We start from the raw sequence: 26,108 nt of genomic DNA on the forward strand, positions 1-26,108 counted from the left end.
TGCAGCAGAACTGTTCCTTATTCCCAACATTATCTCTCTGTACATTACTGCCGTGTATGTATGTATCGTGTTTTGGTTTGTCATATTTGACAAAAACAGTACACGTACTTTGAAGTCTTGTGTAACAATTTTAATTTACAGAACATTGTCAAATTGCATTACATTTAGTGCAAATAATAACACTTCTGATGTACAACTTAGAAATATACAAAGTATAAAGTGTAGATTACTGACAAAATATCAAAATTAAAAATGCTAAATGCATTCTTCCGCTGACATTGCTCATAGATCTAGCTCTTGTAATCATCAGCAAAACCAAACAATGATCCAGATCCTCCCTGACCTCTGACCCCGAAGACCAATCACCGACAAATCTGATGGTTACATTTTTCGGCGTGCAGCTCTACATTGATTGCAAAACTCCCAACTTATAATGGCATCAAACATAATGTAGAGCAAACATAAATCTTGAGGTACGATGATGTGAAATGCTGACCCTCCCCCCTCCCTCTTCACTTCAGGGTTGATAAATGCACATTTGGTGGTGGCTGTACAGTAGAGAAAGCCAGGATTTTTATTCATTTTTTACAGTTCATCTTGGCGTCTAAGGCATTCTAGGGGTAGTTCACCAGCCGAAGGGCAGGAGGCCACTGCACTGTAGTGTGGTGTGTGAAATGTAATGCGAGTCTGACCGAGAGCAGATGACATCCGACTCAGCATTTTACAACGTTATCTTATCATGCAGAGCAGCAGCATGACTGATTTAGAAACATCACTCGTGAACAGACAGGTTTGGGCTGAAGATTGGTGTAAAACAATGTCACAAAATGTATCCACTCATCCCTCAGTGAAAGAGAGGATCTCTTTATCAGCCACTGTGACTGGTCATTTGGAAATATCGTGTGTGACATGGCGATTTAAGACACACACACTGACAATAGACCACAATTTAGTACCTTTTGAACACAGTCAACGCAATCATAATTTCCCAATTATTGATTATCAGTCCAAAAATCGTAAAAATAATGCTCCGCGCAAGTTGATTAGACGTGGAAAATGCTCTTCATCTCCCACTTCTCTCGACCATCAGTCATCAAATTGAAGCGCTTAACAGTCAATTCACATTTATTACATTGGTAAACTAACTGAAAACTCTAGTCTGTTTTCTCTGTACAATACACTGTGTCCACGGTGCTCTCTAAAAGCTACTGTATGACAATCTATAAATATAAAGATTTCAAAGCTTCAGACTCTGACCCTCCATCAAACTGCAAAGAGAGAGAGTCGTCACTAGAGGGACAAGAGAATGCGAAAGAAGAGGAAACACTGTACCACACCTCATCAATATCTACTTTCCTCACTCGTGGTAGTTACTTCAGCAGCAGCAAAACAAGTAGCTGTAATACTAGAGATTCAAGCAAAAACAAAACAAAAAAAGGATGTAATCATAAGAATTGTACAAAACAATTTACAAAAAAATATATAATAATAATAATAATTGGTAATAACAATTCAAAAACCACTTCGCAAACTTTTGAATTTACATACAAATGTACCCATTACCCACAGATTTTCATGTGGCCGGGATTAGAACTACTGATGGATTAAAGCTGTAAAACCAGTCTCCTCTACAAGCAGGTGTACAGTGGATGATATGTTGTCCTGCAGGTAGTCGTCTGCAAATGAGTGAATGGGTCAGAAAAAGCCTGCTTAGCGCTGGACAACGTAGTCTCTCGGACGGGCAACCATGTCCCCTTCGCGAGCCTGAACAAGAAGGAAGGTTAAAGAAGATTAAATAAAACTGAAAATAATATCAGATTCTTTTCCACAGATCAGGCACCAGACAGTTTTGTAGCTGTCTCTTGTTTTGAAAACAGGATGTGGTGTTTGGGCTTGAGGTTACCTCTTAGTGTTCAGAAGAGGATGGGCTTCCCGGCAGTTTTCTCCTGCACGTAGGAGGTGAAGCGTTTGAGGAACTTGGGATATTCTCTCTTGGCCACGGCTCTGAGGACTGAGGCTGGGGCCCAGCCTCCTGGGTTTACTGTAGCCACACAGAGGAAAGTTTATCAGGAAACTGTGTGTTTGTGTGTGTGTGAGTGCTAACTTATAAAACTATTAGCCATAAACCCATGTTGTACAGGTTCAGGACACAGAGAGCAGCACAGGGCGCCCTCTAGTGACCTTTTTTTTTTTTTTTCAAATGAGGTCCCGTGACAGCCGGGCTTCTCTAACTAGAGGTATGCTCAAATTGTTCAATTGGCCTAGGAAGATTCATAAATCTTGACCTGACCCGGAAGTTTATCATCAGCAGCCACGATAACAGCTGTTTGGATTCTCTAAATGCTAAGGAAAGGTGCTCCAATGCTTCCATTCCTATCTCCTTTAGCAAAGAGTACATTGGACAAAGGGTACAATGAGAATGTTAAGGAGAAATACCAATTGGTCACAATTCATTGCGGTAGCGATATTTATCCATTTATTTGTCCATGCACAAACGTAAACAATTAAATTGGGAATTCAATTCAATTCGAAGTATAAGAATAAGAGTATGAATATGACCCAGAAGAGACGCACGTCATCATGTAAGTTACTGTTACATATGAATCATAATATCTGATGTCACACAGTGGTAAAACACACTGAAGAATGTTAGATGGAGCCCCTGTGTTTTTTGTAGTTCATCATCGGAAAATTTGTAGTTTCATCACGGCAGACGCACATCGGTAACATCCGCCGTCATGTGATGATGTATTTAGTGAAAGTGGAGTCAGATTCTCTGAGCAGCGCTGTCGGCTTTTCCTTAGTCTTATGAGTCCTCCTTTACACCTTCCTTTGACCTCATGACGTTTTCCACTGAGGTCAAGGAAAAGTAGATAGGAAGGACAATTTGACCACACCCAATAAACTGGCTCAGGATTCAGGATTCATGTCTTGTGGACAGGAAATGAAGGGAGGGAGAAAAGTCTGGACATTTCCAAGTCATAACACAAAGACTGACTCGCTCTATTATCAGCTACCAACTACACAATGAGCAATCAGTAGAAATATTGGATGATGTGAGTTTGTTCTGAATTATTTGGAGAAAGGTGTAACATTCAAGTTGTATTAAGCTGACGTGACAGTTGAGCTTTTTAGAACTTTACATTTACACTGATTCTTTACAAACAGTATCTTCTCTTTACCAATATGCCAGTGTATTAGCCAGAATATCAGACCATGTAGTATCAAGTAATGATTTCATAAATGTCTCCTCTGTAGTATAAGACATTTTAACTTCTATTAGTATGGACAGTCTAAGGACGAGAAATAAAAGTTTGACCCAAATTCAGTAAAGGTAAGGACCCAGCTTAACATTTCCCTCCGGCATATATAGTATAGTTTCATAGATATTATTAAAAGGGCACTTGTAGGTTGATAACAGTTAGATGGATGATAGTAGAGAGGCTTCCTTCGCTGCTGATATTGCCCTGGGATAAATACTGTGGTACATACCATTGGCAACGTAGGTGATCTTACAAAGGATGTTGTCTCTGCTGATCTCTTTATCACCCTCTGGCGGGCTGACCAGCGTTTGGCAGATCATGGCGACATTGATTTTGGCACGAACACACCTGTTTGTGGGCTGAAAGCAAAAATGTAAATGCAAACAATCCCTGAGCTGCGACGTGTCTCACTGTAGTAGATTTGACCGAGTGACTGAGGTGAAGAAATCATTCTTTCTTTTATTTACACCTAAAAAAAGAGTCTTACGAACAAAGCCTTGTTTGACAACAGAATATTTGTAGTTAAGCATCTTAAATCTAATCTCACAGTACTAATATTTGTATGAGTATGATAAGAATTTGTGATAAGAATGGGTATAATGCACTCATCCTACAGCGGCATTGTTGTGGTCCACAGAGAAGTTGCAGACCAGCCATGTGTCGGGATCATTTTCGTTTGTCGCCATGATCTTCCTGATGGCGGACAGATAGAGCACATCTCGCTGAGAGGCGGGCCACACTCTCTGAAACACAAGAGGCACAGAGGCATTCAGGCGGGGGTCACTTCGGCTTTCAGAATGTTTCTGATCAAATGTGCAAACGGCCGTCTAAAACCATCACAAAGTCAATTTACCTTGTGCGTCTGGTAAACGATGGTGGCATTATCAGAGAGCGTTTCCACAACATTGAAATTTTCAATGGTGGCTGGGGGAGGAAGAATTTAGTCAGGTCAGGAAAATAAAACAGAGAAAGTAAAAAAGGAATGTTGATATGATGGGCACTAAATAGTGAACTTACTCTCCCAGTCCATTCGGACATCTGTGTCCCAGAAGTAGTGGCAGACCTCATGCCCCGTCACCCCCTTCACAGAGTGTGTGGCTTTGAGAGGGTCCAGGACGATACCGTTCTCCTCCACCTCTCTCCTGTACACCTGGTCCACACACCGTGCAAAACATTCACAACCTCACTACAAAATCTATCTTTAAGATCCCGTTCATTCTACCACTATTTGAAGATGTAAGCTGAAATTAATTAATATATTTTTTCATCGAGACGTCAATACTTTTGTTTTAAGTACTTAAGTGGATCTTCCACCTCCACTAGCTAATAGATTGTCCCTTCTTTTGATTTGTTGCCACTTCTACTGCAACCACACAGTACCTTTTGAAAAGTGAATGAATAAAATGATATATTCATAGCTAGCCAACAAGGTAAAGGATTCATAAGGTGCTCCTCTCCTCTATACTCACCTTCATCTCTCCTTCTTCTATTACCAACTGCCAGTTGGCATCTCCACCCATATCCTGAAGGGAGTAAGTCATATGATTCTGCACCATCTCCTCCACCTAAGAGATGGACAGATATTGATTAAATTAATGTTGGAGACTCTTTTACTGTCCTTTCCCTGACAGGGAAAACATTTCCCTTTCTGAATCTTAAGAAAGATTTTAGCCACTGAGCAATATCCAAATAGATATCTAAAATGTAATCCTGTTTTAGGGTGTTATTCAACATCCCAATGATGCATTAAGAACACAGTCCATGACCGGTCTGGATTCATGCCTGCGCATGCGGTGGAAGTCAGAGTGATGTGAGGGAAGGAGCAGGCAGAAATGAAGAGGGTTTCACTAGAGTCCAGCCATGCAGCATTACGCTTTTATCATTGAAATTATGCCATTATGTGATGATGACAGCTTGTTAGTGTTTCTAGGAATTCTACCTTTGTCCGGTAACGTTTTTAAGCGCGTCACATCATATTACAACACCAAAAGACATTGGTGTAAAAATCTATGATAAACATATTTCTCAAAGCACAAATAAAAAACATCTGCGAGATCCTGGAGAGACCGGTTAGTAACCATTCTCATGCTGCCTTGCACATGCTCTCTCTGACTGCGGTGAGGAGCAGCGGGCGTTTGCATCCCCTCTTTAGACACGGCTCCTTCTCTGTCGACCGAACACAGTACCTGATCGCTGAATCTGTGAATGTCATCTGAAGCACTGATTAGCTCGACGGAGGACAGGGAAGAAGAATGGCTATGGGGCTGTGCAGCAGAAAAGAGGTTCGACAGAGAAAGAAATAAGGAACAAAACCCAAAGAGGTGCCACTGCAGCAGACCAGAGCAAACCATCACAACCTGTTCAAGTTACAGTTCATCTGCAGACACTGCATGAATCTCCAAGTGAAGCAAATATAGCACAAACTCATTCTGCGCGAGCAGATTAATGTGAAGCAAACATTATGAGAACATGTTACTTAAGCATCGGTGTAGAGAAGGTCGCAGAGCTTATACACAGATCAAACTGGTTGTGAGCAAACTCGGCTTCAAACAGGACAGATGATTTGTAGAAAAGAGGAGCAAATTTGTCGAGGATGGACATAATGTGTACATTAAAAAGAAAATGAAATATGTGTTGAGCACCTTGTTAGCATATCGGTGTGTGCCGATGGTGGAGTAGACGTCTCCAGGAGTAACTGAGGACGGTCGGGATATCCTGACCTTCTCTGACTGGCACTGAGGGACACAGGAGAAGGTGAGAGAGTAAGAAGGCAACATCTCCGTATGTAATGTATGTAACTGGGCTCAAGTCATTTTTCCTGTGGCAGAGGAACAAGGGAGATTCAGACTAAATGTTTAAATGCGTTATACAAACTGCAGAGGACATTATGATATATATTTTTTTTAATCCAAACCTGCTCCTCTATCTTGTCCTGTCTGTCCAGTGCAGCTTCCACCGCATCAAAGAACTCATCTTCATTGATCAGGCTGTTTGGCCCCTCCTGTTCAGAGGCAACAACAACCAAATCATGTGAGATCAATAGGAATCCAACTAGCAAGCACCCGTACAATGTGCACAATATCAGTTTGCCGATAACACCGGTCGGGCTTTTAAAATAACGTCCGATACCGATATGTCTGTGAAAGGCTAATATTGGCCGATATTATCAGCCAACCAATATATTGGTCGGGCTCTATTAAAAAGCCAAATGGAAAAAGTCTAGAAATTACTTTGCTGAGGTTTGTCTCGGCATTTCAACCCCATTCCGTTTATCTAATTCCATTTTACCTCATAGTCCGGGCCTCCGTAGTGTGACTTCTTCTTCAGTTCGTGCATAGCACACTTGTAGGCATCTTCCACCCTCCTCCTCTTCTCCAGCTCCTGCACACACAGACACACAGAGTATGTTTCAGGATAAACTATAGCGACAGCGTGGAAACAGAAACTCCAATTCAAACATCTGCGTTGTATTCAACAGCTGATCAAATGTTTGCCTCCGTGTACACTTAGATTTGACCTGACGTCCCATTCCCCGTCAGAGGCTAAGGAACTCATTTCACACAAATGAACTGGAAACAACAGCCCTGTACTAACTATGACTATACAATGGGTAACGTCTGACAGGTGAAGTGTATTCACCGTCTACTACTTAAAGACACAGGAACTCAATACATGAGCCATGTAGACTTGGCTCTGCTGAGACAGCTCAACAACTCCTTAGAAAAGAAACAGTTCACATTTCAGACACCGTTTATTCCCAATGGAATAAGAGAAAGCAAAGCAATCATTACTTAAGGTCGGTTGTAACAGAAAACAACAGTTCTCTCCAGAAGTTACCTCAAGTTACCAGACAGAAAGACACTAACAAACAAGGTGTGGACATGGAACACTTGACAAAAAATAAACCTGTCGTCAGATGTGAACAGACAGATGGAGACATACTGAAAAGAAGAGGCTGCCCGTCTGTAGGGGTATCCATCTCTGTGTCTGGTACTTGAGCAGCTCTGTCCTTCTTCGCAGCGAGGGCTTCCATAAACTCCGAGCAGTCATTTTCTTATTTGCTTTCTGTACGAGTCTGAGCAGGTGTGTCCGGTTCCCCTGAGTGTGTTTTGTAACTACTTCTATTTCCCTACTCCACATTGGCAGCAAAAACTTCACACACACAAAAACAAACAGAGATAAGACTGAGGTAGTTTCACTTCAACGGTCCAACTAACAGAGAGCTCCCTGGCTTTTGTGAGTTTTGGGGTTGGGTAGCACGCCTTTACGCTCACAGACAAAAAAAAAAAAAAAGGAAAGAAACTGGTTTGACAACATCAGTTGAGCCGATCAGGATATAAAGCATAAGCAGCTCCAAAGGGCGTATCTCTACAGACACAGGTTGCTCTTAAGGTGTGGAAAAGTGACAAGGGAACTCCAATCACTCATGTTAAAAAGGGTTAAAGCTCAATGTCTGCAACAAGTGCATTTTGTTAAATTGATGTGTTCCCATAGTCATTAATCTTACATTTGTAAAAATCTTATAGTGATCACCTCTCGGATCCTTGAACAGTTTCCACTTTAAATAAAAATGCAGACTTAACACAGATCCTCTGTCATTTTTAAACACTATCCTGCTTTATGTTTACTGGGAGATCTGAACTACATACTAAGGACTCAAATCAATTCCATAGCGTTACCTTCTAAACTTTCCAATACATTCACTGTAACATTCTAAGTTTTCATACACTACAACCACGGTTAGACATGGACAGCAGATCCGCCCGATGGACAAAATATCAATCTGTCAAAACAACCGACTGCTCGAAGGCAGCGGAGGGCAACAATTCCTGTAGCTCCTCAGTCAGCCACACTTCCACACAGCACTGCCTGCTGACACGCCCACTCAGGACACTGCCTATTATTCACTTGACACACGCACTGCGGGTGACATTTATTTTATTCATTGAGTGCGGAGTACAAGAGCAGACCTTGTCCATTCTTTTCTGCCAGCTGTCTTCTCGTTTGACCATCAGATCGATGCAGTGGGACAAAGTAGAGAGGATGCCTGCTGTTGTGGCCTTGAATGTAATGGCCTCACCCTTGAAGTCAATCCCGTTCGTACCTTTGGGGCTGGCAGGGGGAAACACTAGCAAAGAAAGAAATAAAAAATAAAAAAAATATTAAAAAAACATGAAACAGCTGCCCCATGATTTGATTAAAAATAAACATTCAAACCACAAATGAATATTGGGACAGTATCTTCAGGTTAACTCACATTTCTCTTTGCTACCATTGTTGTTGTGATTATATTCACCATCTGGTCTTGTAGTGGTAGGAAAGTCATCTTCATCATCCTCCTCTACTATAGGTATGAAAACAACAGCCATATTAGATCTATCTATTATCTATATGTCCATTTAATCACAATATAAAATGTCATGAAAACCTAAACCTGGACATATATAGCTAAGATTACATTGTTTAACATTTCCAAACATATTCAACGGGAATAGTAAGCATTGCAAATTGTTCTCAATTGATAACACAACACAACATTTCAAGCCAGATTAAATTAGTTTACCAACATAAGATACCAAGTTCAATATGAAAGTGATTTTGAAGCCCACAGAAAGGTTTTGCCTCAGAGATTAAACAAACCACAAAGTGCCCTGTGAGTGAAAATTGATTTTTGACAGGATTCTCCTTCTATTCTCATACTACATGAACCAAGTAAAGAAGATTCCCATCTACACATTTTTACTTTGCCAGGAAATATCAAGGCTAATGCTGTCATGTCAACACTACTCTGAATTTTAGTATTAGTCAGTGTAATATTTGTTTTTGTAAAACAATCCATTTGAAACAATTTTAATTCATTCAAACTAAATCTCCGACCAGATGTATGCAACGATAAATATGTATTTGTAGCACGTTACAAGTTACCTCGGTCTCTCTGAAATTCATCTTTGGAGACAACATCAGCACAGGAGTCAAAGTATTTCTGCAGGGTGTCCACTTGTCTGCACAGAATGTCCCGAAAGGTTTCCATTTCCGCTAGCTTCTCACGCAGCCGGTGGCCCTTCTGCGCAGAGACAAACAGAAGTAGAGAGAAGCCAAACGACAACAAAAGGACAGTAGACAAAAGGTTGTTGTGAGGAAAGAGTCATTTCAGTGTTGTTGTTGCAACAATAAGGCAACGATCTGAATGTCATTGTAAGAAATAGCACAACATTCTGAGCATTAACACCAACACAAAATGTTACCTGCATGGCTTTGCCAACATGTTATTTTACCTTGAAGGAGGACGTGGATGTGGCAGACAAGGCACTGGCTGCGGAGGTGAGGGACAACATGGAACCATGACGCCTCAGACTGGTTTCTGAACCATAACCAGACTCGGCCTAGAAACCCGATCAAGGGGAGAAAGGGAGAGAGCAGAGGAAAGTGTGATGAGGAAGAAGAGTCAAAAAGTTGTGTGGAGAAAGGAGAAGCACAGAAGGGACATCAGACATCATCTGTTGAGAGTGACTGGGTCTGTCAACCAGCCAGTAGACCACTTACCGTGTACCGTCTTACATGGCATTATAAAACAGATATAAGGACTGGGCATTATGGACTGCATCAGTTCCATTAAACAGCCAGCTTATAACTACAAGATGCCTGGGACTGCAAACACAGCACAGTTTTTTAGTATGCATATACAATGTGTACGTACATCCAGCCAAAAGAAAAATCTTTTGTTGAAGTGAGAAAGCAAATTCATGACCAACTATTAAGGCCCCGCTTCAAATGTATACCTTTACTTATCCATTAGTAACAGTGATGTGGAGCCAGTGTGACAAAATTTACGTTTCATTTTTTCAAAATGTATCTAAAAGTTATTCCTATTGGCACACAGAGGCATTTCTAAAGACTGTTTTTGAATTTCAAATTGAAGTCATGGATGGTTGACACTTTTTGAACCGACAGCGCCACAGGAACGTTAGTTCTTGACTGCTTTAATGAATTTATACAACATATACAATATCATCCTCAGTGTTTGTGTAATGTAAGTCCCTTTATTCATCCCATTTCAAATAGTTGAGAATGACAGCTAGGTGGTTACACTGATAATGAGGGCTGCTGTCACAGGATTGTATTTGCTGTGATTTATTTTTCGTTTGAAATAGACCGAGATATTGTTTAGGTTGCTGAAATTACTACTTCTTCATTTCCAGGAGACGTCCATCTTAATGCACCTGTAGTATGACAAACATGCAAACTAACACCCACTCTGACACAACACACAACATGGCATCGTGTGTCCACAGCTTTGTGATGATAATGAGAGGATTGTACAGTAACTGCCCATAGAAACTGCCACTGAGTAATTCATCAGATCTGAGCATCAAAGATGCTTATGAAAAACACTGGTGGTCCAGAATACACCCATGCAGCATTGGAAAAGGGTGACTGGTTCTAACAGGACTAACATGCAGAGTTCATTGCTAAAGCTATGCTATCAGTGCTTTTAATGTGAAAAAACAAAAACAAAACCTGCATGCAAACTCAAAATAATAATTTATTCACGGTATGGATGGGTGAAAAATGTGCACTACTGTAGTCATTAATGTCACAACACTGACATCCTAAATAAAGACTTCAGTGACAGTGAGAAGGCAGCATGCCAACATGCTTTAAGCCCACCATTCCGCCATTCCAACAGCCAAAGCAGGGCAGGACACTCCTGCAGTCCCGGTAGTTTGCTGGCCCCAACATGGCCCAGATGCTCCCCCAACACTCCCCAATGCTCTGACAATTCAGAGGCTTAATTCCAGTGCTCCGGTTTCCCCTGGACACACCTCACCGACGAACAAAAGGCAAAAGGAGGAGGAGAAGAGAAGCCATACGAGCTCAGCTAAGCTCATCAAGTGAAAGAAAGCAGCGATAAGAGAAGGCAAGAGAGAGGGTTGGGGGGGTAGTTGCTGGCTACATAGCAGTCAGAGGAGAGGCAGACGCGAGCTGCTCCGTGAAGCAGAAGAGACGGAGTGAGGCGGGGGGAAGAGTCTTGTAAATCCTTGGCAGAGTGAAGCAGGTCTACTCTCAGTCACTTCCTCTGCAGACACACATCCACACAAAGACACGCCGCGCATGCTGCACACATTTTTCAACGGACCACACACCCCGATATGTGGAACCTTTTCATTTTGTCCATCTTTATGTTCAGCGCCAAACACTGAGCAGGCAACCGTGACTGTGTGCGTTTGCATGGAAGAGAGAGGCAGAGGGGTAAAAATGAGAGGTGTATGCATTAGTGAGAGACTGTGAGAGAGAGAGAGAGAGAGAGAGGGGGGGGGGGCGCAGGCATGGGCTGTCCGGAGCTGTTTGTGTGGTAAACCACTTAAGTACCAAATGGTTGGATGAGTACATTATGACAGAGAGAAAGAGGGAGAGAGAAAGAGAGAGAGACACAGAGAGTGGGCGGCAGGGAACAATACAGTCCTACAAGTCTGGATCTTCTCTTTCACTTAAATCCACCTCACTGTCCTTTCCATTACACCCTATTTTCATTTGCTGGTATCCTGAAGTCTGATCTGGATCAGTAGGATTCAGGCTGTGCCCAACAAAGAGCCAGGTGAAATGATGTTAAAAGTACAACCACCCCCCCAATTCACACTCCTATCACCCCTCTAAATCTGACAGAATGGAACAGTCTGCACAGTTTGATCAATGTGTCCCTCTTGATTTTTTGTTGCTGTGAGAACGGGTGATAAAAAAAAGCATTATTCATCAAGAGCTGCACTTACAACAAGCACAACTTTTCCCACCACCAACACAAACACACCCACACATAAAAACACAAATGGACTAAACAAAAGCTGTTCTTTCTTGAACATTAACTGCTTAATTCTGTGATATGGATATGCAAACGATGGCCTTTGCAAAGTGCCTCATGAGAGGCATTTAAAAAGCTGTAGTCGTGATTTGTTCAACACATATTAAACAACATTTATAGACTTTAGAAACCCTGATAAACTTGAGCAAAACAGACGGATAATACTGGCTAAAAAATGAACCCCTACAAATCTCTAACCATTTAAGAAAAGTTAAATGGATTCTTTTGTCCAAGTTAACTGCCTAGTGCATTATAGGAATTTTAAACTAAATACATTATTCTTTTCGGATTCTAGGATATAATCATGTAAGAAAACAAAAAACAAGGATTAAATTCAAAATATATCTACACTGCTGTTGGACAGATGCTCCATGAATATATGTTCTGGTGTTACCTGTTCTGATGTGATGAGACTGTTTTCAAAATTATAAATAAATATTTATTTATCAATATTTGCAGAACAAGTTTGGGGGGATATTTACGGAGAGGAGCGACACTATGCATAGGTTGACTACACTTGGTTTTAAGCCCTGGTCGTTCCTGACACGGAGATTAAACCCAGAATTCAAGTGGTGAATTCACATTGCATGGTGCAAGTCCGTCTTTGTCCTGCTGGGAGCAGTGCTGACACATTCACCTACCTCAACGCTGCAGGTAGTGCGGCATTAAGCTCACGAGGTTACTGAAGGTCACAGTCCAGACATAACTGTGAAATACTCTCACAGAGGCCTGGGGTCATTCGCACTCGATTGACATGCCAACTACGGCAGCAGTAATGAAACCATCCGCTGCACAGTTTCTGTAGAGAAGGGCTACTGACAGTTCACAGGTTAGTGACTACTTTTTCAAGGGTGGGGCATCTACCCTCTTCTCCCAGCTAAAAGATTTTTATAGGGCAAATTTTTAAAAAATGTGATTACTTCTGCACAGGTAACATGCTTTCAATCTTTCCGGGCGCATGACCCCAAACATGAACAACAACAACGACGTGAAAAGTTAGTGTTTGAGATCAATTTGCACAAACAACAGGTTTTTGTTTATGATAGTATGTATGAGTTTAAATAAATACAGACAAATATAGTTGATGTTGCCTTTTAGTTCATGGCTTATGATTTTCAGTTTGCACCTCCATGGGTGCGACCATTGTTGTCTTTTGTTAATCCAGTTTAACTCACTGCAGTGTCTGAGGGGCTGGTGTAACACGCTCCGCTGCCGCAAATGAATTAAACTCATGCCGAGTGAAGACGTCTTCATGGTGCGTCTGTCTGTCACAGATGATGAGCTCAAAATGACTGAAGTCTGAACAATGTTAACTGTCAGTGAAAATAATTATGTGAGAGGAAACGGCGGCTAGACAAGAAGCGACTCACTGCAGAGACTCAGCTGACGAGTGGCCGCTGGGAAAGCAAAGCAGCATAGAAACAATCTTTTTCTGGTATGCAGCCAAACACTGTTACATTGTCAGATGGTTATGAGAGGATGTTGAAATTGCAGTTCAAATCCACTCACTATCACAATAGGTTCCGTTATACCAGTGTTATTTTGTGTGGCGCACAGTGCGAGCGCTCACAACGATGTGACTCTTACTTCAAGACAAAGGACTCACTTCATCAGGGAACATTCAGTTTTTCTTTCACTCTTCTTCTTGCTAATGTCTTAGTGTACTGTGTGTACTGTGATTATTATAATTATTTTTATTACATTGATAATGGCCCAAAATAATGTGAAAAGTCATATTATGTCAAATGCCCCCAACACTCCCCTAAAACTAAACCTAACTAGCTATATAGTTAAGGCACACCAGTGCAAAGTAAACAATACAACACATTGAGTATATTCAGCTGTATCAGCTAGTTTTTGACTAGAGTATAGCATTATTTGTTGCATGTGTATTGTAATGATGTTTTTCTGAACACAAGCTTGTATTCTATATCCTGATAAAACAGATTTTTTTACAGCATGCCTAATTACATGGTGTTATGATAAAACCTCAACCTTTGTCTCAGTGTTGCCACATAATGTCTGTTATCACGTTACTATCTATAATCACATCTCGTCCACTTCATCGCACAGTGTTTCAGACACGTGATGTTTGTGTAATAATGCTTGCAGCAGCCCAAGTGAATTTCAGATCCCCCTCAATGAAGTCCTGAATGAAAAGTTTGCCAAGGCCCCGATTAATAAGATGCACACACGATGCACTCATAAACTAAAATACAACCTTTTCATTCAACATATTCAAGTGCTTTACAATCTGTATGTTGAGAAACCGCACATTATAACTAAACATCCTCAAAGAGTGAGCAGCTGTCTGGTGTCTGATGACAGGGGATACCCCCGCCTCAACACCTCACTCCTCAGATTCCTCACATTCCCAGGGTAAAGGGCTCTGTGTTTGAGAGTGTGTGTCCGAATCCCTGTCCAGCCACGCCCAGCTCACTGAACAAAACCGATCCCGTCTGTTCCAAAAAACACCCTAACCCAAAATTGAACCCGAGTATCTGAAATACGTGAAATATGCAGTATTTTCAGGGGGTGATTAGGCAATCCTCAAATAAATTCATATTTATCACGGCCAAAGAAACTGACACAATTTGGCATATTTTTTTTCTGATTCTTGACAAAACCCCAAGATAATAATCAAAAGCCTGAGCCCCACAGGGACCTGTTTCAGGCACACTGAGCGCCCATAATATTAATTAGTGGACGTAATGCTTGCTTAGAGGCAGGCAGAATTTTTCCATGAATAACTTAATCACAACAAAATTTGTATGAAAAGCAAACCCAGGTGAAGTCGACAGTATCTCTGTTGAAGATGAACAAACACTCACCTTGTGCAGCTCTATCGACTCAATCCACTGGAGTCTGTGCTCAGGATCTTCGGCTCTGAGGTACCAAACGCTGTCATTCACGCTGATGTCAAAACGACACTCGTCAAACTCGTGAGGCTGCACAGAAAGAAGAGTTCATGAGTAGTTATTAGGCATGGTGTACGAGATATGTCGGCAAATACTATGATCAAAATATAAATATCTCTATTTCAATATCATAATACAAAAATACAATGAAAAAGGTCCCCCTAATAAAAAGAAACCCGCTGAGGAATAGGAATGCTATAACTCCTCTAAAAGTTGCCCGTCTCTTCACGACACTGGGCGACAAGGGATGACACATTCTTGACACACATGGATTCAATCAGTCACAGAAGAGTCTCTGCCACAAAATAAACAGGAATTTTAACCAGAAACCGATGTACTATGTTTTTTTAGACACAACCCGAAACGGCCGCAACAGAGCTGTGCGTAAAAACATATTCTCCAAGCATGCCCTCATCCGATCCTGGCTCAGCATCATTACCTTTCCCTTCTACTCCTGGGCCAAATCTTTCAACAATTTCACTTCCCTGTTCGACAACGCACCCCACCCAGCCCCAAACCCTGACTGGCACCCAAACACGTGTCGAAAGAATTTCCCCGTTTCCTCTGAGACTGGAATTTTAACTGCTGAACTCCACTGAGGAGAGGTCTGCTCTGCAAAGGTTCCTAATAAGAAATGAGACACAGTTGACTTGAATCTTCTCCCCGTTTTTCTCCTCAGTTGCACCAAGACTACAGCTGCTCTGTCAGCTGACATAACCTCATGCTGCCCAGGTTAAATTAGATTTGCTGAATGGCGCTCATGTGCTGGTTTATTTGCTGCAACTGACAACAGTAACACACACTCGAACTCTGAGCGCAAACTGTCAGTCAGTCTAACTTAATTCAACGGTGTCTTAACACCTTAACACTGGCATTGCATTTTTACACTGTATAAATGGGATGCTGCTGGGCAGAAGTTTTTTTTGCTTTCTATTACAGCCAGACAACCTCAGTGATAAAGCTCCCCCTACACAGGTGTAGCATTAAAAAAATGCCCTCCAGTAACAACATTTTACTGGAGGGAGGGCGAGCAATGGTAACCTCGAGAGCATCCAGCCGTGATGCCATTACTGGTCAGAGAAAATCCAGTCTATCTTCCTGTGCTGTATCAGACACGACCCATAAACCTCTGCTTTTCAATCCAGTTTATGCCTCATTCATTCTCAGTGGAACATTATTTTTCCCCTTGCATAAGCACTACTGTATGTCCATGCTGCACTGCATTTTTTCCTTGTGCAGGACTGTCGCATCGCCATTGTTAGGAATGAGGAGGATATTAGTCAAACACTGACAGTCGTAGTTCACAAAAGGGACATCTAAGTATTTTTTTTCTTTCTATGAGCTGTCTTTAAACTAGTGTGTGTCCATACAAGTTTGAATTCTGACAAAATAATATGCAACAACGTAAATATAAGCATTTTCTATTGTTTACACAAGGATGCTGTGAACAAAGATATATAACTGAAGGGAAAACAAATGCACAGACAAGAGCTTGAATTGATAAGAGCTTTTGATAATGGACCTTCACCTTTGATACAAATTTTTCTGACAGTAACATTTCCTGCATGTTTGTCTCCATGAGAGGACAGTCTGTCTGCAGCTTCACATTATGACAGACTGGTGTAAGGCAGGGAAAGTAGCGGAGGCATGTTTCAGCATTCCTGACTCCTCACACTACAGTCGCCGTTAGATTTTCAGGAGAAAAGGGAGCGGCAGTAAGAAGTGGCTGTGCGGTTCATATTATTCCTAGTATCAGTGATTAAGTGTGCAAACTCCTACTTAGCTTACTATAATAAAATTACACAACACTGGAGGTCGTGTGGAGTTCCAGAGGGGCCCGCACAAACACAGGAATGCTCACTCAGATGACCCATCTGACCAGAAGAAACTAACTGTAACCTCTCATGTTATGGTCTTAATCCAGCCATAATAATCCGATTGCACAAATCACAGTAAAACCACTTGTTTGGCCTCTGTGCTTGGTGGCGGTACGCTCAGAGAAAACAGTGAATATTTAACCTGGGTGTGGGATGTCAGCTTATCTCGCCAGCAGGAGGCCTGCATGGGGAGAACGCAGGTTTCGTTCTCTGCAGTCTGTGATTAAAGCTTACTCTCCAACTGAAGCGAATGCCGATTCCAGGTAGCCCGTGACATAAGTGCCACGGAGGAGGAGGCAGGGGAGTGTGCTCAAGTGCCTGCGGGGGCAGGAATGCCTTCGTCTTCCCGGACACAGGTCTCAGTCCCACCTGTGATCTTGGCAACGGCCTCGCTTCTAGTTAATGTTTACTTTTCTTTTGTTTTGTTATCTTGGAGCGTGGAATCTGAGGAACACGGATTGGGGGAATAAAAGGTCAAGTCCACGCCAACGCCAGGGGAGAGGCAGGATGAAAACAGTGCGGCCCGCTCGGGACGACCCCGTCCTCTGAGCTCTGACCTCCAAGGTGGAGCGGGCGCTTGGGGGTCACTCTGCTTCCCACCTGTGCAAGTAAGAGAGCAGAAGAGCAGCGTTGCCTGGGGAAGACTTACTGTGATGACAGCCTTGCTGAGGCACAGCGACCCCCTGCAGCCGTACTCCCGCTCATCCTCAGACTTGTAGTAGCTCAGGGTGTTGTTTTTCAACACGACCCACCGGTCCTGCCATCCGTGTATGTAGTTCGTCCACTGTAAACACACAGAGAGGCACAAGACAAGAAACAGATCAGCGACACTTCGCAATCGACTGATGAGCAGTGATTCATCCAGTGTCGCCGACGTTACCTTGCTCAAGACGCCCCCGAGCTCCACGTGCTGCCCAGACTCCGGGTCCACGTCCTCGTCCGAGCCGGACGACGAACTCTTCTCGGACATTTGAATCGCGGATCCGGAGACTGCGATGGCTTCGATTGCGGGCTCGGGTCTCGCTCGACGCCCGCCCAGGCTGCTGTCGACGTCGGTTCAACCCGCGTCAGGTTTCACGGAGCCCCGACGCCAGCGGAGTCACGTCGATCGGGCATTAACTAAACGTGCACGACATTAGCGGAGCAGCGCGAATCAATAAGCAGACGCCTGACAGACTCCGGCCGAGATAGCTCGTCCCGGCAGCGGGCGGCGCTCGGGTCCCAACTTCACGGCTTTGTTTTGAAACTGACGTCGAATAGCAGCGGGACTAGCTCCGTTAGCGTTAGCCGTCAAACGACGCGACTAGCTACCGTGAACTTAACGAGCAACTTGTGACTGTCCCCCGTCGCCGCCCCCCCCCCTCTCTGCTGCGGGAGATAAAGATGGCCGTGGTGCGAACGCCGAGCTTCCACTCGAGTCCACAAACGACGAGCTTGCAGCGGACCGTGTCTCTTGTCGTAGTTCCGCAGCGCGGTTAGTCGTGGCGGAGGGCGGACTAGCTCGCGTCCATTCGGGTCCGGGGGACTGGGGGGAGCTGCGGCCACGCTTTACTGTGTACCTGCGGAGAGCAGCGTCAAGCTGAACAGAGTCACGGCCACACCGGATGTCTCACATGTCTGCCCTTCAATTAAAATCACACAACTGCATCGGGAATCTTATGAAAATCCAGCCGCACAGGCGCGTGACTTTATTTTAATTGGCAAAAGACTAGTCCTCTAATATACATAGTTGATAACACGGTTGTTGTTTTGTGTCTGAAGTGCCGTAGAACATTCAGTGACACGCGTTTATTTTGAAAGAAAAAAAAAAAAAAAGAAAAAAAAAACCGGAAACAATAATTTTATTTCGGCTAACTTGACTTGGAAAATGACAACGTATGATATCCCATTTATGAAACATCTATCTAGATCAACATGCTTTCAGGTTACATATTTTTTATTTAATGTTTGTGCGCAGTTTTCTGTCAGTGCACCAGTTTCTCTGAGTGTCCCCCTCTCTATAACCACAAGGGGTCGCTGTAGTAGGGCATCTGGACATTTGATAAATCCAGATTGATATCACATCCAAAATATTGTGTTTGTTACTTTCACGTTTGTCTGTTTCGTTGGTTTAAATTAAGGCTTATTTAAAAGCGGTAAATATTACATTCAGCTTCCATTCCAACCAGATCTCAATTGCCCGCTCAGTGGGACTAAACTATCCTAAATGGTAAATTCAGTAATTTTCAAAAAACAAGCCCCGCCTCTTCCGTCGATGACGCATGTACGCGGAAGTGCCGCTAAATCTTGTTTCAAAACATGTAGAGGCGTGATCATCAGACAGCTGAGAGAAGTTGATTCTTAATCCACTTTCCTGCTTATAGTGAAATGATCGACTTCTGAATTAATGTTCGATTATTCGAAGGCGCAGATATAATGGGACACATCATAGCTACGTAATCTTACAGCTTTGTCAACTCACTTCAGAAGAGAGTTAAGATCGTTTTAAAGTAGGTCACACTGCCCTAGAACGAATCTTTCCCGATTAGGAGTCCTTTCTGCAGGATGGACAATGGGGTTGCATCCACCAAGGGAGAGGGCTTCCTCTCCAGAATGGCCCTCAATGACAACAAGGCTGGTATGGAGGGTCTTGACAGGGACAAGATCAACAAGATCATCATGGAGTCATCCAAGGTAGGCGCACTCGGACCAAAGTCATTTGTTTAGTTAGTTTTTTTGTAAGGCATCTAAGTAATAATACATAAATACTCCTAGTTGTCTACACTCTCCTGTGTCAGGAAGTGACCGGCGAGAACCTTAACAAAGGTGTGCAGACATGTACAGATGCTGTTGACAGTATGACAGAAGGGATTGTGTCCAGCCTTGTGTGAAAGACCCACATCCCCGGTCTAATGAAACAGACCTGTCCTACAGGAGCTTTTCATTGCATCTGTGCTGCAGAATCTGTAACTCTTTGTGGTCCCCGTCCTCCTGCTTCAGGGATCAAGGTTTTATGAGAATGAGCTGAAGAGAGAGCAGCAGGTGAACCAGCGCATTGAGAAAATGATGCTACAAAAGGCACAGGTCACAGAGCAGCAACTACAGAAAGCACAAGCTCAGGTGAGAAACGATATGGCCGTAACTGGGTAAAGTTAATATTTGTTTTTTTACTTTCCTTAAAAAACACACAGGCAGTCAAATGTGATGTGCTGTCAAATGCTGTGGCTTGATTCCAAAAATCATGCTATTGAAGTGTTTTTCTTTAATCAAATCTCTCTGTGTAGGTAGACAGGATGGCCTCGGCGGTGGAGAAGACCCGTGATTTAAGCCGTGTGATTGTGCATGTGGACATGGACGCTTTCTACGCGGCTGTGGAGATGAGAGACTGCCCTGAGCTGAAGGACAAGCCCATGGCTGTAGGATCCATGAGCATGCTGGTACGTCAATATAGCACCTGGGAAATAAACACAATTATGAGACTCATTTCATAGATTTGCTTTTTGTATAGGTGCACCACCAGGCAGACATTGTAAATGCAACATGTCCATATAATACTTTGCAAATCGAGCAAGTTAAAGGAGAAATAATAACATGGAAAAACTGTGCATTAGGTTACTGAACACAGAGTATAATTTTCTGTAATGCAATTCACAACAAACCCTTTAATCAAAGCGTTGCAAATTTTCAACAATTATCAGTATGTTTGAAATATGTATTACATAGTGCATTCTCCATGAATCTTATTATTACAGTTTAGGAATGTATGAACTTATTACCAAATATTAGATATTATGAATTAATTTCACAATACATTACTGTAAAATTAGCATTCAAATGTGAGTTTTGTCCAAGAGATTCAGATTGCCTCCCTCATGTAAAAGTGCTTTATCTACATCTCACCCTTTCATTTCCAGTCAACATCTAACTACCATGCCAGGAAGTATGGAGTCCGAGCTGCAATGCCCGGGTTCATTGCAAAAAAACTCTGCCCGAACTTGGTCATTGTTCCAACTAACTTTGATAAATACAGAGCCGTGAGTGACGAGGTAAGAGTGATGCCAAAACACACACACACACACACACACACACGACAACGAGATAAACACATTTGGAAATCACAAATTCTATGAGGATTTTCTTTACGGTAACAGATCCGGGAGATTTTTGCAGACTATGACCCTCACTTCCAGCCGATGAGCCTGGATGAAGCCTATCTGGATTTCACAGACCACCTGCACCAGAGACAGCACTGGCCAGAGTCCTCTCGTACACATCGCTTGCGCGGCAGCAGCGCTACAACAGGCAGGACTTAATTATACGGAAAGATAGAGCGATTATGTGGTGTAATGTGTTTTTTTGTTTATTTTAGACAATATGACATGAAATGTTTATTTTCTATGGTGAATTGCAGATGAAGAGCAGTCTGAGCTTCCCCAGGGGGCAGTGCCAGAGGTGAAAGACCTCTCTCCCATCCTGTTTGAGGACAGCCCGAGCTCCTCTCCCTGCTTGCCTGGCTCTGATGGCATCGCTGCTGCTCCTGGTTTTGGTGCTTTCGAGGTGTTTGGGACATCTGTGGAGGAGGCCGTGAGAGAGATGCGCTTCCGCATTGAGCAGAAGACCACGCTGACTGCCAGTGCAGGTGTGGTGTGGTATCCTTTCATCCTCTCCCTTCATAACTGTGTCTTAATGATGTCTTGGTGCGCATCGCCTCCCTTTATTCAAAAGTGCCATGTCATTGTTTAGCATTTTGCTTTTCCATTCGACTTCCACAGCAGAATTATAACATATGCTCAACTCAAGTTTTCTTCCATCTCCCTCACCACTTCTTTACTTTCTGAATAAAAGCTAAACATAGAACTGGAAACTCTACCTCACTCACTGTTATTGATTTTTTTAAATAACAAAACTATAACAATAATCAAATCTGTAAAGTCGTTCTAGTTGTTTAGAATTATGAGCCACATTATGCATATGTTTTACCAGCTGTTCATTCGCAAATACACTTCTCAATTACATTATTCACTCTTATTCACTAGGCATCGCTCCAAACATGATGCTTGCCAAGGTGTGCAGTGACAAGAACAAGCCCAACGGCCAGTACAGACTCCCCCCCACCAGAGCGGCAGTTATGGACTTCATCCAGAGTCTTCCAGTTCGCAAAGTACAGTACACACTTGTTGCTCAAACTAAAACATAAACGGGGCCTTGTGGTTTTGCCGTTGAATAATTGCAGATAATGTAAACAGTATCATTGAAGACTCTTAGGCGTGGTGTTAAGTGAATAATGATGTGCTGCTAACGGGGAAAAGATGGCTGAAAGAAAATCTGTATTATTGTTCTTGTGTATTCCTCCAGGTTTCTGGCATAGGGAAAGTGAGTGAGAAGATGCTGAACGCTCTGGGCATCAGTAGCTGTTCTCACCTTGGACAGCAGATGGCGCTGCTGTCGTTGTTGTTCTCTGAGACCGCCTGGCATCATTTGATGCAGGTTTCCCTGGGTCTGGGCTCCACATATATACCAAGGTAATGACTGTTTGTTTGGTAAAACTTAACACAATCGATTAGAGAAAATAAATAAATCAAAGCGAGATATAACACTCTTTTTTGCCGCTACAGTCACGAAGAAAGAAAAAGCATGAGCACAGAAAGGTCGGTTTTTAACAAGGCATAAATAGACACACACACACAATGGAATTTATTCTCTTTTGCATCCATCCTCTCCAACTCATTTCCTATTTCCTCTTGTGACATGTTCATTTTTTTTACAGGACATTCAAAGAACTGAATAAAGCGGAGGAACAATTTTCTTTATGCAGGGAGCTTTGTGGGGATTTGGCAGAAGACATGAAGAAAGAAGATCTGAAGGTAAAGAATGTCAGAGTGTGTTGCATTCTGCAGCAACACTGTACATATATTCTGTACAGGCAAATTAGTATGAGAACGTATTTGGCTTACACAATACAACATTTCATCTGAGACACTGACCTGGTTACATCAACCATGCATGGGGTTTTATTTTAGAGCAATAGCCGACTGTGCTCAGCTGGATCTCTCCTCAAAATTCTCAAGACCATATCTAAAGAAATCATAAACACAAACACGCACAGGTAATATTTATACAAAAATGAACAACGCTACATAGCCATGGTAAGAAAAAGAAATCCCATCCCATTCTTGGCCGCCATAGAATTGCCTCCACACCAAATCTCATGCAATTACCTCAACCTGCTCATTCCTTTTCGAATCAATGGTGAAAGGACAGGATGGCCTAGCACGGCCATCACCCCCCTGCCTGGGTCCCGATGTGGACTTGATAGCAGGAGGAAATGGAGGACCATTAAGGACACAGCAGGGGCGACTATCAGCCTTGGAAATGTCTCCTTGGGAGATCACATTACTATGAAAGCGCTTTGTGGCGCGTTACAAAAATGCATTCTGACAAATCAATCCGTGACATGACTAATATAGGTTTTCATCACTCTTCTATTTATATCCTTCCTTAAAGTACTGACATTGATTATGTCCGTAATTAAGAGGGTGTTGGGGAGGATACAGAAATGAAAATATCTGCGCTCTGCATTCAACTGTGTCTTTTGTCCATTTTCCATAAGGGTAAAACGGTAACACTGAAGCTTAAGAATGTGAAATTTGAGGTGAAAACCAGGGCACTGACGCTGCCGTATGCTGTGGCTACAGTGGATGAGATCTTTGCTGTTGCTAAGGACCTACTGAAGACAGAAATGGAAAATGAAAGCCCCCAGCCACTCAGACTGAGGCTCATGGGTAAATAGATCTTGCAATGTAACTGACTCACCAGTTAATACAACTTGCTTGAAATGAATCGAAATGTTCCTTGGCACGCCACATGTGGAAATAAGAGCACAGTTGGCATTTACTTTTTTAAAGTTTTCTCCAGATAATTTTCTTTTTGTGCTTGTAGGTGTTCGACTTTCTGCTTTTGTCAGTTCGGATGACAAAAAGCCTCTGCAGAAGAGCATCATTGGCTTTCTTCAACCAGGCAAGACAGACTCCAGTGGCTCTGTGCAAAGAATGCATCAAAAACCTGAGAAGGAGCATCTCTGTAATCAGCCCGTCCAAACTTGGACCGTTGCTTGTGTTCCTACAACGCAGACATGTGAGAAACTGGAGGAAGTTCCGTGGCAGGGCAAGCATAGGGGGTTAGAGGGAGGCCAGACTGGTGAGCAACCCCAACAGTCTTTCTTCCAAAGAGCCCAGACTAAAAGATTGCAACTCAAGGCAGCAAATTCATGTACACAAGTGGAAGGACACGGGTTAAACACTTCCTCCATAGGCTCTCGTGCTCAAAATGGTGCAGAGTCTTCAGCAAGAGCCATTGAGAGTATCCCCTCAGATCTGGCAGAAAATGACTTTGTTGCCCAGGAAGAAGCCAAAGCATCCACATCAGGATGTGGTGTCACAGCGTCGGAGAGCCTCACCTGTCCTGTGTGTTTCAGGCAGGTGGAGACGACTGATTTGAATGCCTTCAACGCACACATAGACCAGTGTCTAAGTGAATCTTCAAGACCGCCAAATCCAAGCACATCTCCGGATTTGGACTTCGAGAATGACCATAAAGGATGTAAGGTGGTGGGAAAATGGAGGGAGGAGTGTGAGGCGGAAGAGGAGAAAGCAAAGAGGAGCGAAGAGTTGGAGGTGAACAGGTTCGATCCTCGACTGCATCCCCCCTCGAAAAAAGATGATTGTGCTCAAACAGCTTTTTCGATCACTGACGACAAGACTGTGACCTCGCAACAGCCTCTGTCATGTGGTGAAAAAGGCCCCGTCCTCACCTGCCCTGTGTGTCAGCTGACCCAGGACACACACGACCTCACCGTCTTCAATCACCACGTTGACCTCTGCCTGAACCAGGAGGTCCTAAATGAGCTGGGGGAACGGACGCCACCTTCCATAAATCCACCTGCAAACAGTAAGGCCCCAGGTGAGTTATCTTTATCAAATGAAGCCGTTCAACACTTCCTCACTCACATTCTGCATTGTGTTTCCTCATCAATTCAGCATTATGACTCTTGTGCACTTCATGGTTTAAGGTATGTCGGTCTTTTCAGCATGGATCTAAAGTCTGGCCATGTTCATATCTCTGCTGGTGATACCGATACAGTCCTGCTAGTAACGTCAATAAGACATGTGGAATTAGCAGAGCGGATGTCTGTTTGGGAGGAGGTCTGTGACCTATGACCTTGTTATTTACAGACACTGACATTGTGTGAGAAGTTCGCATCAATTCCCGCAGAGAAAACACATCTCATTTCAGCCCACGACGCTCCCTTTGCCCTGCTCTTGGAAATGGCCAAATCCCTTTCTCACCTTTTCCTTTCCGACAATGAACTACACTCTGGTGTCCCCTTAAACAATCCTGCCTCCGAAATTGCACTCTTTATATCCCCCAGGACGTGCTGTGATCGTCATTTTTTTGTCAGACAAGAGAGAAAAAATTGAGTTGTTGTTTTTTTATTTTTTATATCCATCTGTTCACAGATAGAGGCCATCTCCTGTTGAGGCAAGCGAGTAAAGGCAAAAACAAAAGGTGAGACTTCTTCATCACATGTCGCTGCAGATGTACCACTTGGTTGCCCAGAGAGCGAATACCTCCGCCACGGCTAACCCGCTATGGGTCCTTCTTTGGGTCATGCTCCACCCCTCTGAAAAATGTCCTTAAAATTGGTTCAGTAGTTTTTCTGTAATCCTGCTAACTAAGTAACAAACAAACGCTGTAGAAAAAATATCCTCCTTGGTGGAGCTAATTACGTTTTTAATTGATTTGTCGATTTCATGGCTTTCAGACAGGACTCGCCTTCCTCTCCTCCTTCAAAGAGGGCCAAAGGCTTCGGCGCTCTCAACACCATCGACAAGTTCTTCAGGTGACATCATCATCAGGAGGAGCTGGTAAAGTTTTCTTCAGGAAATGAAAAACTGCTCTTTCCATTCCCTCGGTTTCACTGGGCGGATTTTTAGTCATGCTGTGGACTCTCCAGCTCAAACTGTCATATTCAATATCTCTTAAATGCTGTATCTGTATTTAAAATTGCTGATTTAAGAAAGAATGTTTTGCACTAATATGCCTTATTGTTTAGTTTTTTTGTCATACACAAATGAAAGATCGTTTGTTTTTAATTCTGGCAAATTAAAAGAGATATTTATTGACTTGGTTGTCTGTCAAAACCAGTTTCACGTCA

General features: G+C 42.9%; 2 protein-coding genes across 5 annotated transcripts; one reads left to right on the plus strand and one right to left on the minus strand.

Annotated features, from left to right (window-relative positions):
- Positions 1-115: 115 nt before the first annotated feature.
- On the minus strand, positions 116-18,442 carry LOC118314597 (ceramide transfer protein). Of its 2 annotated transcripts, XM_035641145.2 has the most exons (18): positions 17,796-18,442; positions 17,565-17,699; positions 14,952-15,068; positions 9,539-9,646; positions 9,189-9,327; positions 8,521-8,607; positions 8,234-8,391; positions 6,552-6,644; positions 6,178-6,264; positions 5,906-5,998; positions 5,450-5,527; positions 4,733-4,828; positions 4,281-4,413; positions 4,117-4,187; positions 3,878-4,006; positions 3,493-3,622; positions 1,904-2,041; positions 116-1,764 (listed from the first exon to the last, which is right to left on the minus strand). In XM_035641145.2, exons 1-17 carry the CDS (start codon positions 17,883-17,885, stop codon positions 1,914-1,916), a joined length of 1,872 nt encoding a protein of 623 aa, XP_035497038.1. In that variant the 5' UTR covers positions 17,886-18,442; the 3' UTR covers positions 116-1,764; positions 1,904-1,913. The 2 variants fall into 2 exon arrangements, with proteins under 2 accessions (XP_035497038.1, XP_035497039.1); XM_035641146.2 differs by lacking the exon at positions 5,450-5,527 and having other exon boundaries at positions 17,796-18,438.
- A 50-nt stretch (positions 18,443-18,492) lies between these two features.
- On the plus strand, positions 18,493-26,076 carry polk (polymerase (DNA directed) kappa). Of its 3 annotated transcripts, XM_035641144.2 has the most exons (14): positions 18,493-19,588; positions 19,895-20,014; positions 20,179-20,331; positions 20,809-20,940; positions 21,046-21,196; positions 21,306-21,533; positions 21,931-22,055; positions 22,250-22,416; positions 22,510-22,542; positions 22,662-22,758; positions 23,505-23,676; positions 23,834-24,853; positions 25,411-25,459; positions 25,716-26,076. In XM_035641144.2, exons 1-14 carry the CDS (start codon positions 19,460-19,462, stop codon positions 25,795-25,797), a joined length of 2,658 nt encoding a protein of 885 aa, XP_035497037.2. In that variant the 5' UTR covers positions 18,493-19,459; the 3' UTR covers positions 25,798-26,076. The 3 variants fall into 3 exon arrangements, with proteins under 3 accessions (XP_035497037.2, XP_047185234.1, XP_047185235.1); XM_047329278.1 differs by lacking the exon at positions 22,510-22,542; XM_047329279.1 differs by lacking the exon at positions 18,493-19,588 and having other exon boundaries at positions 19,893-20,014; positions 20,183-20,331.
- The last annotated feature ends 32 nt before the right edge of the window (positions 26,077-26,108 follow it).

Source organism: Scophthalmus maximus, chromosome 19 (assembly GCF_022379125.1).
Source record: "Scophthalmus maximus strain ysfricsl-2021 chromosome 19, ASM2237912v1, whole genome shotgun sequence".
Classification (NCBI taxonomy): Eukaryota; Metazoa; Chordata; class Actinopteri; order Pleuronectiformes; family Scophthalmidae; genus Scophthalmus; species Scophthalmus maximus.

Bases quoted from the DNA above. Each gene is read 5' to 3' on its own strand.
- polk (XM_035641144.2), top strand. From the start codon at position 19,460: ATGGACAATGGGGTTGCATCCACCAAGGGAGAGGGCTTCCTCTCCAGA. The intron at 22,543-22,661 runs GTCGGTTTTTAA...TTTTTTTTACAG, and splicing joins AAAAGCATGAGCACAGAAAG to GACATTCAAAGAACTGAATA. The intron at 24,854-25,410 runs GTGAGTTATCTT...ATCTGTTCACAG, and splicing joins TGCAAACAGTAAGGCCCCAG to ATAGAGGCCATCTCCTGTTG.
- LOC118314597 (XM_035641145.2), bottom strand. From the start codon at position 17,885: ATGTCCGAGAAGAGTTCGTCGTCCGGCTCGGACGAGGACGTGGACCCG. The intron at 5,999-6,177 runs GTTTGGATTAAA...TGTGTCCCTCAG, and splicing joins AGGACAAGATAGAGGAGCAG to TGCCAGTCAGAGAAGGTCAG. The intron at 5,528-5,905 runs GTGCTCAACACA...TCTGCTGCACAG, and splicing joins CACACCGATATGCTAACAAG to CCCCATAGCCATTCTTCTTC.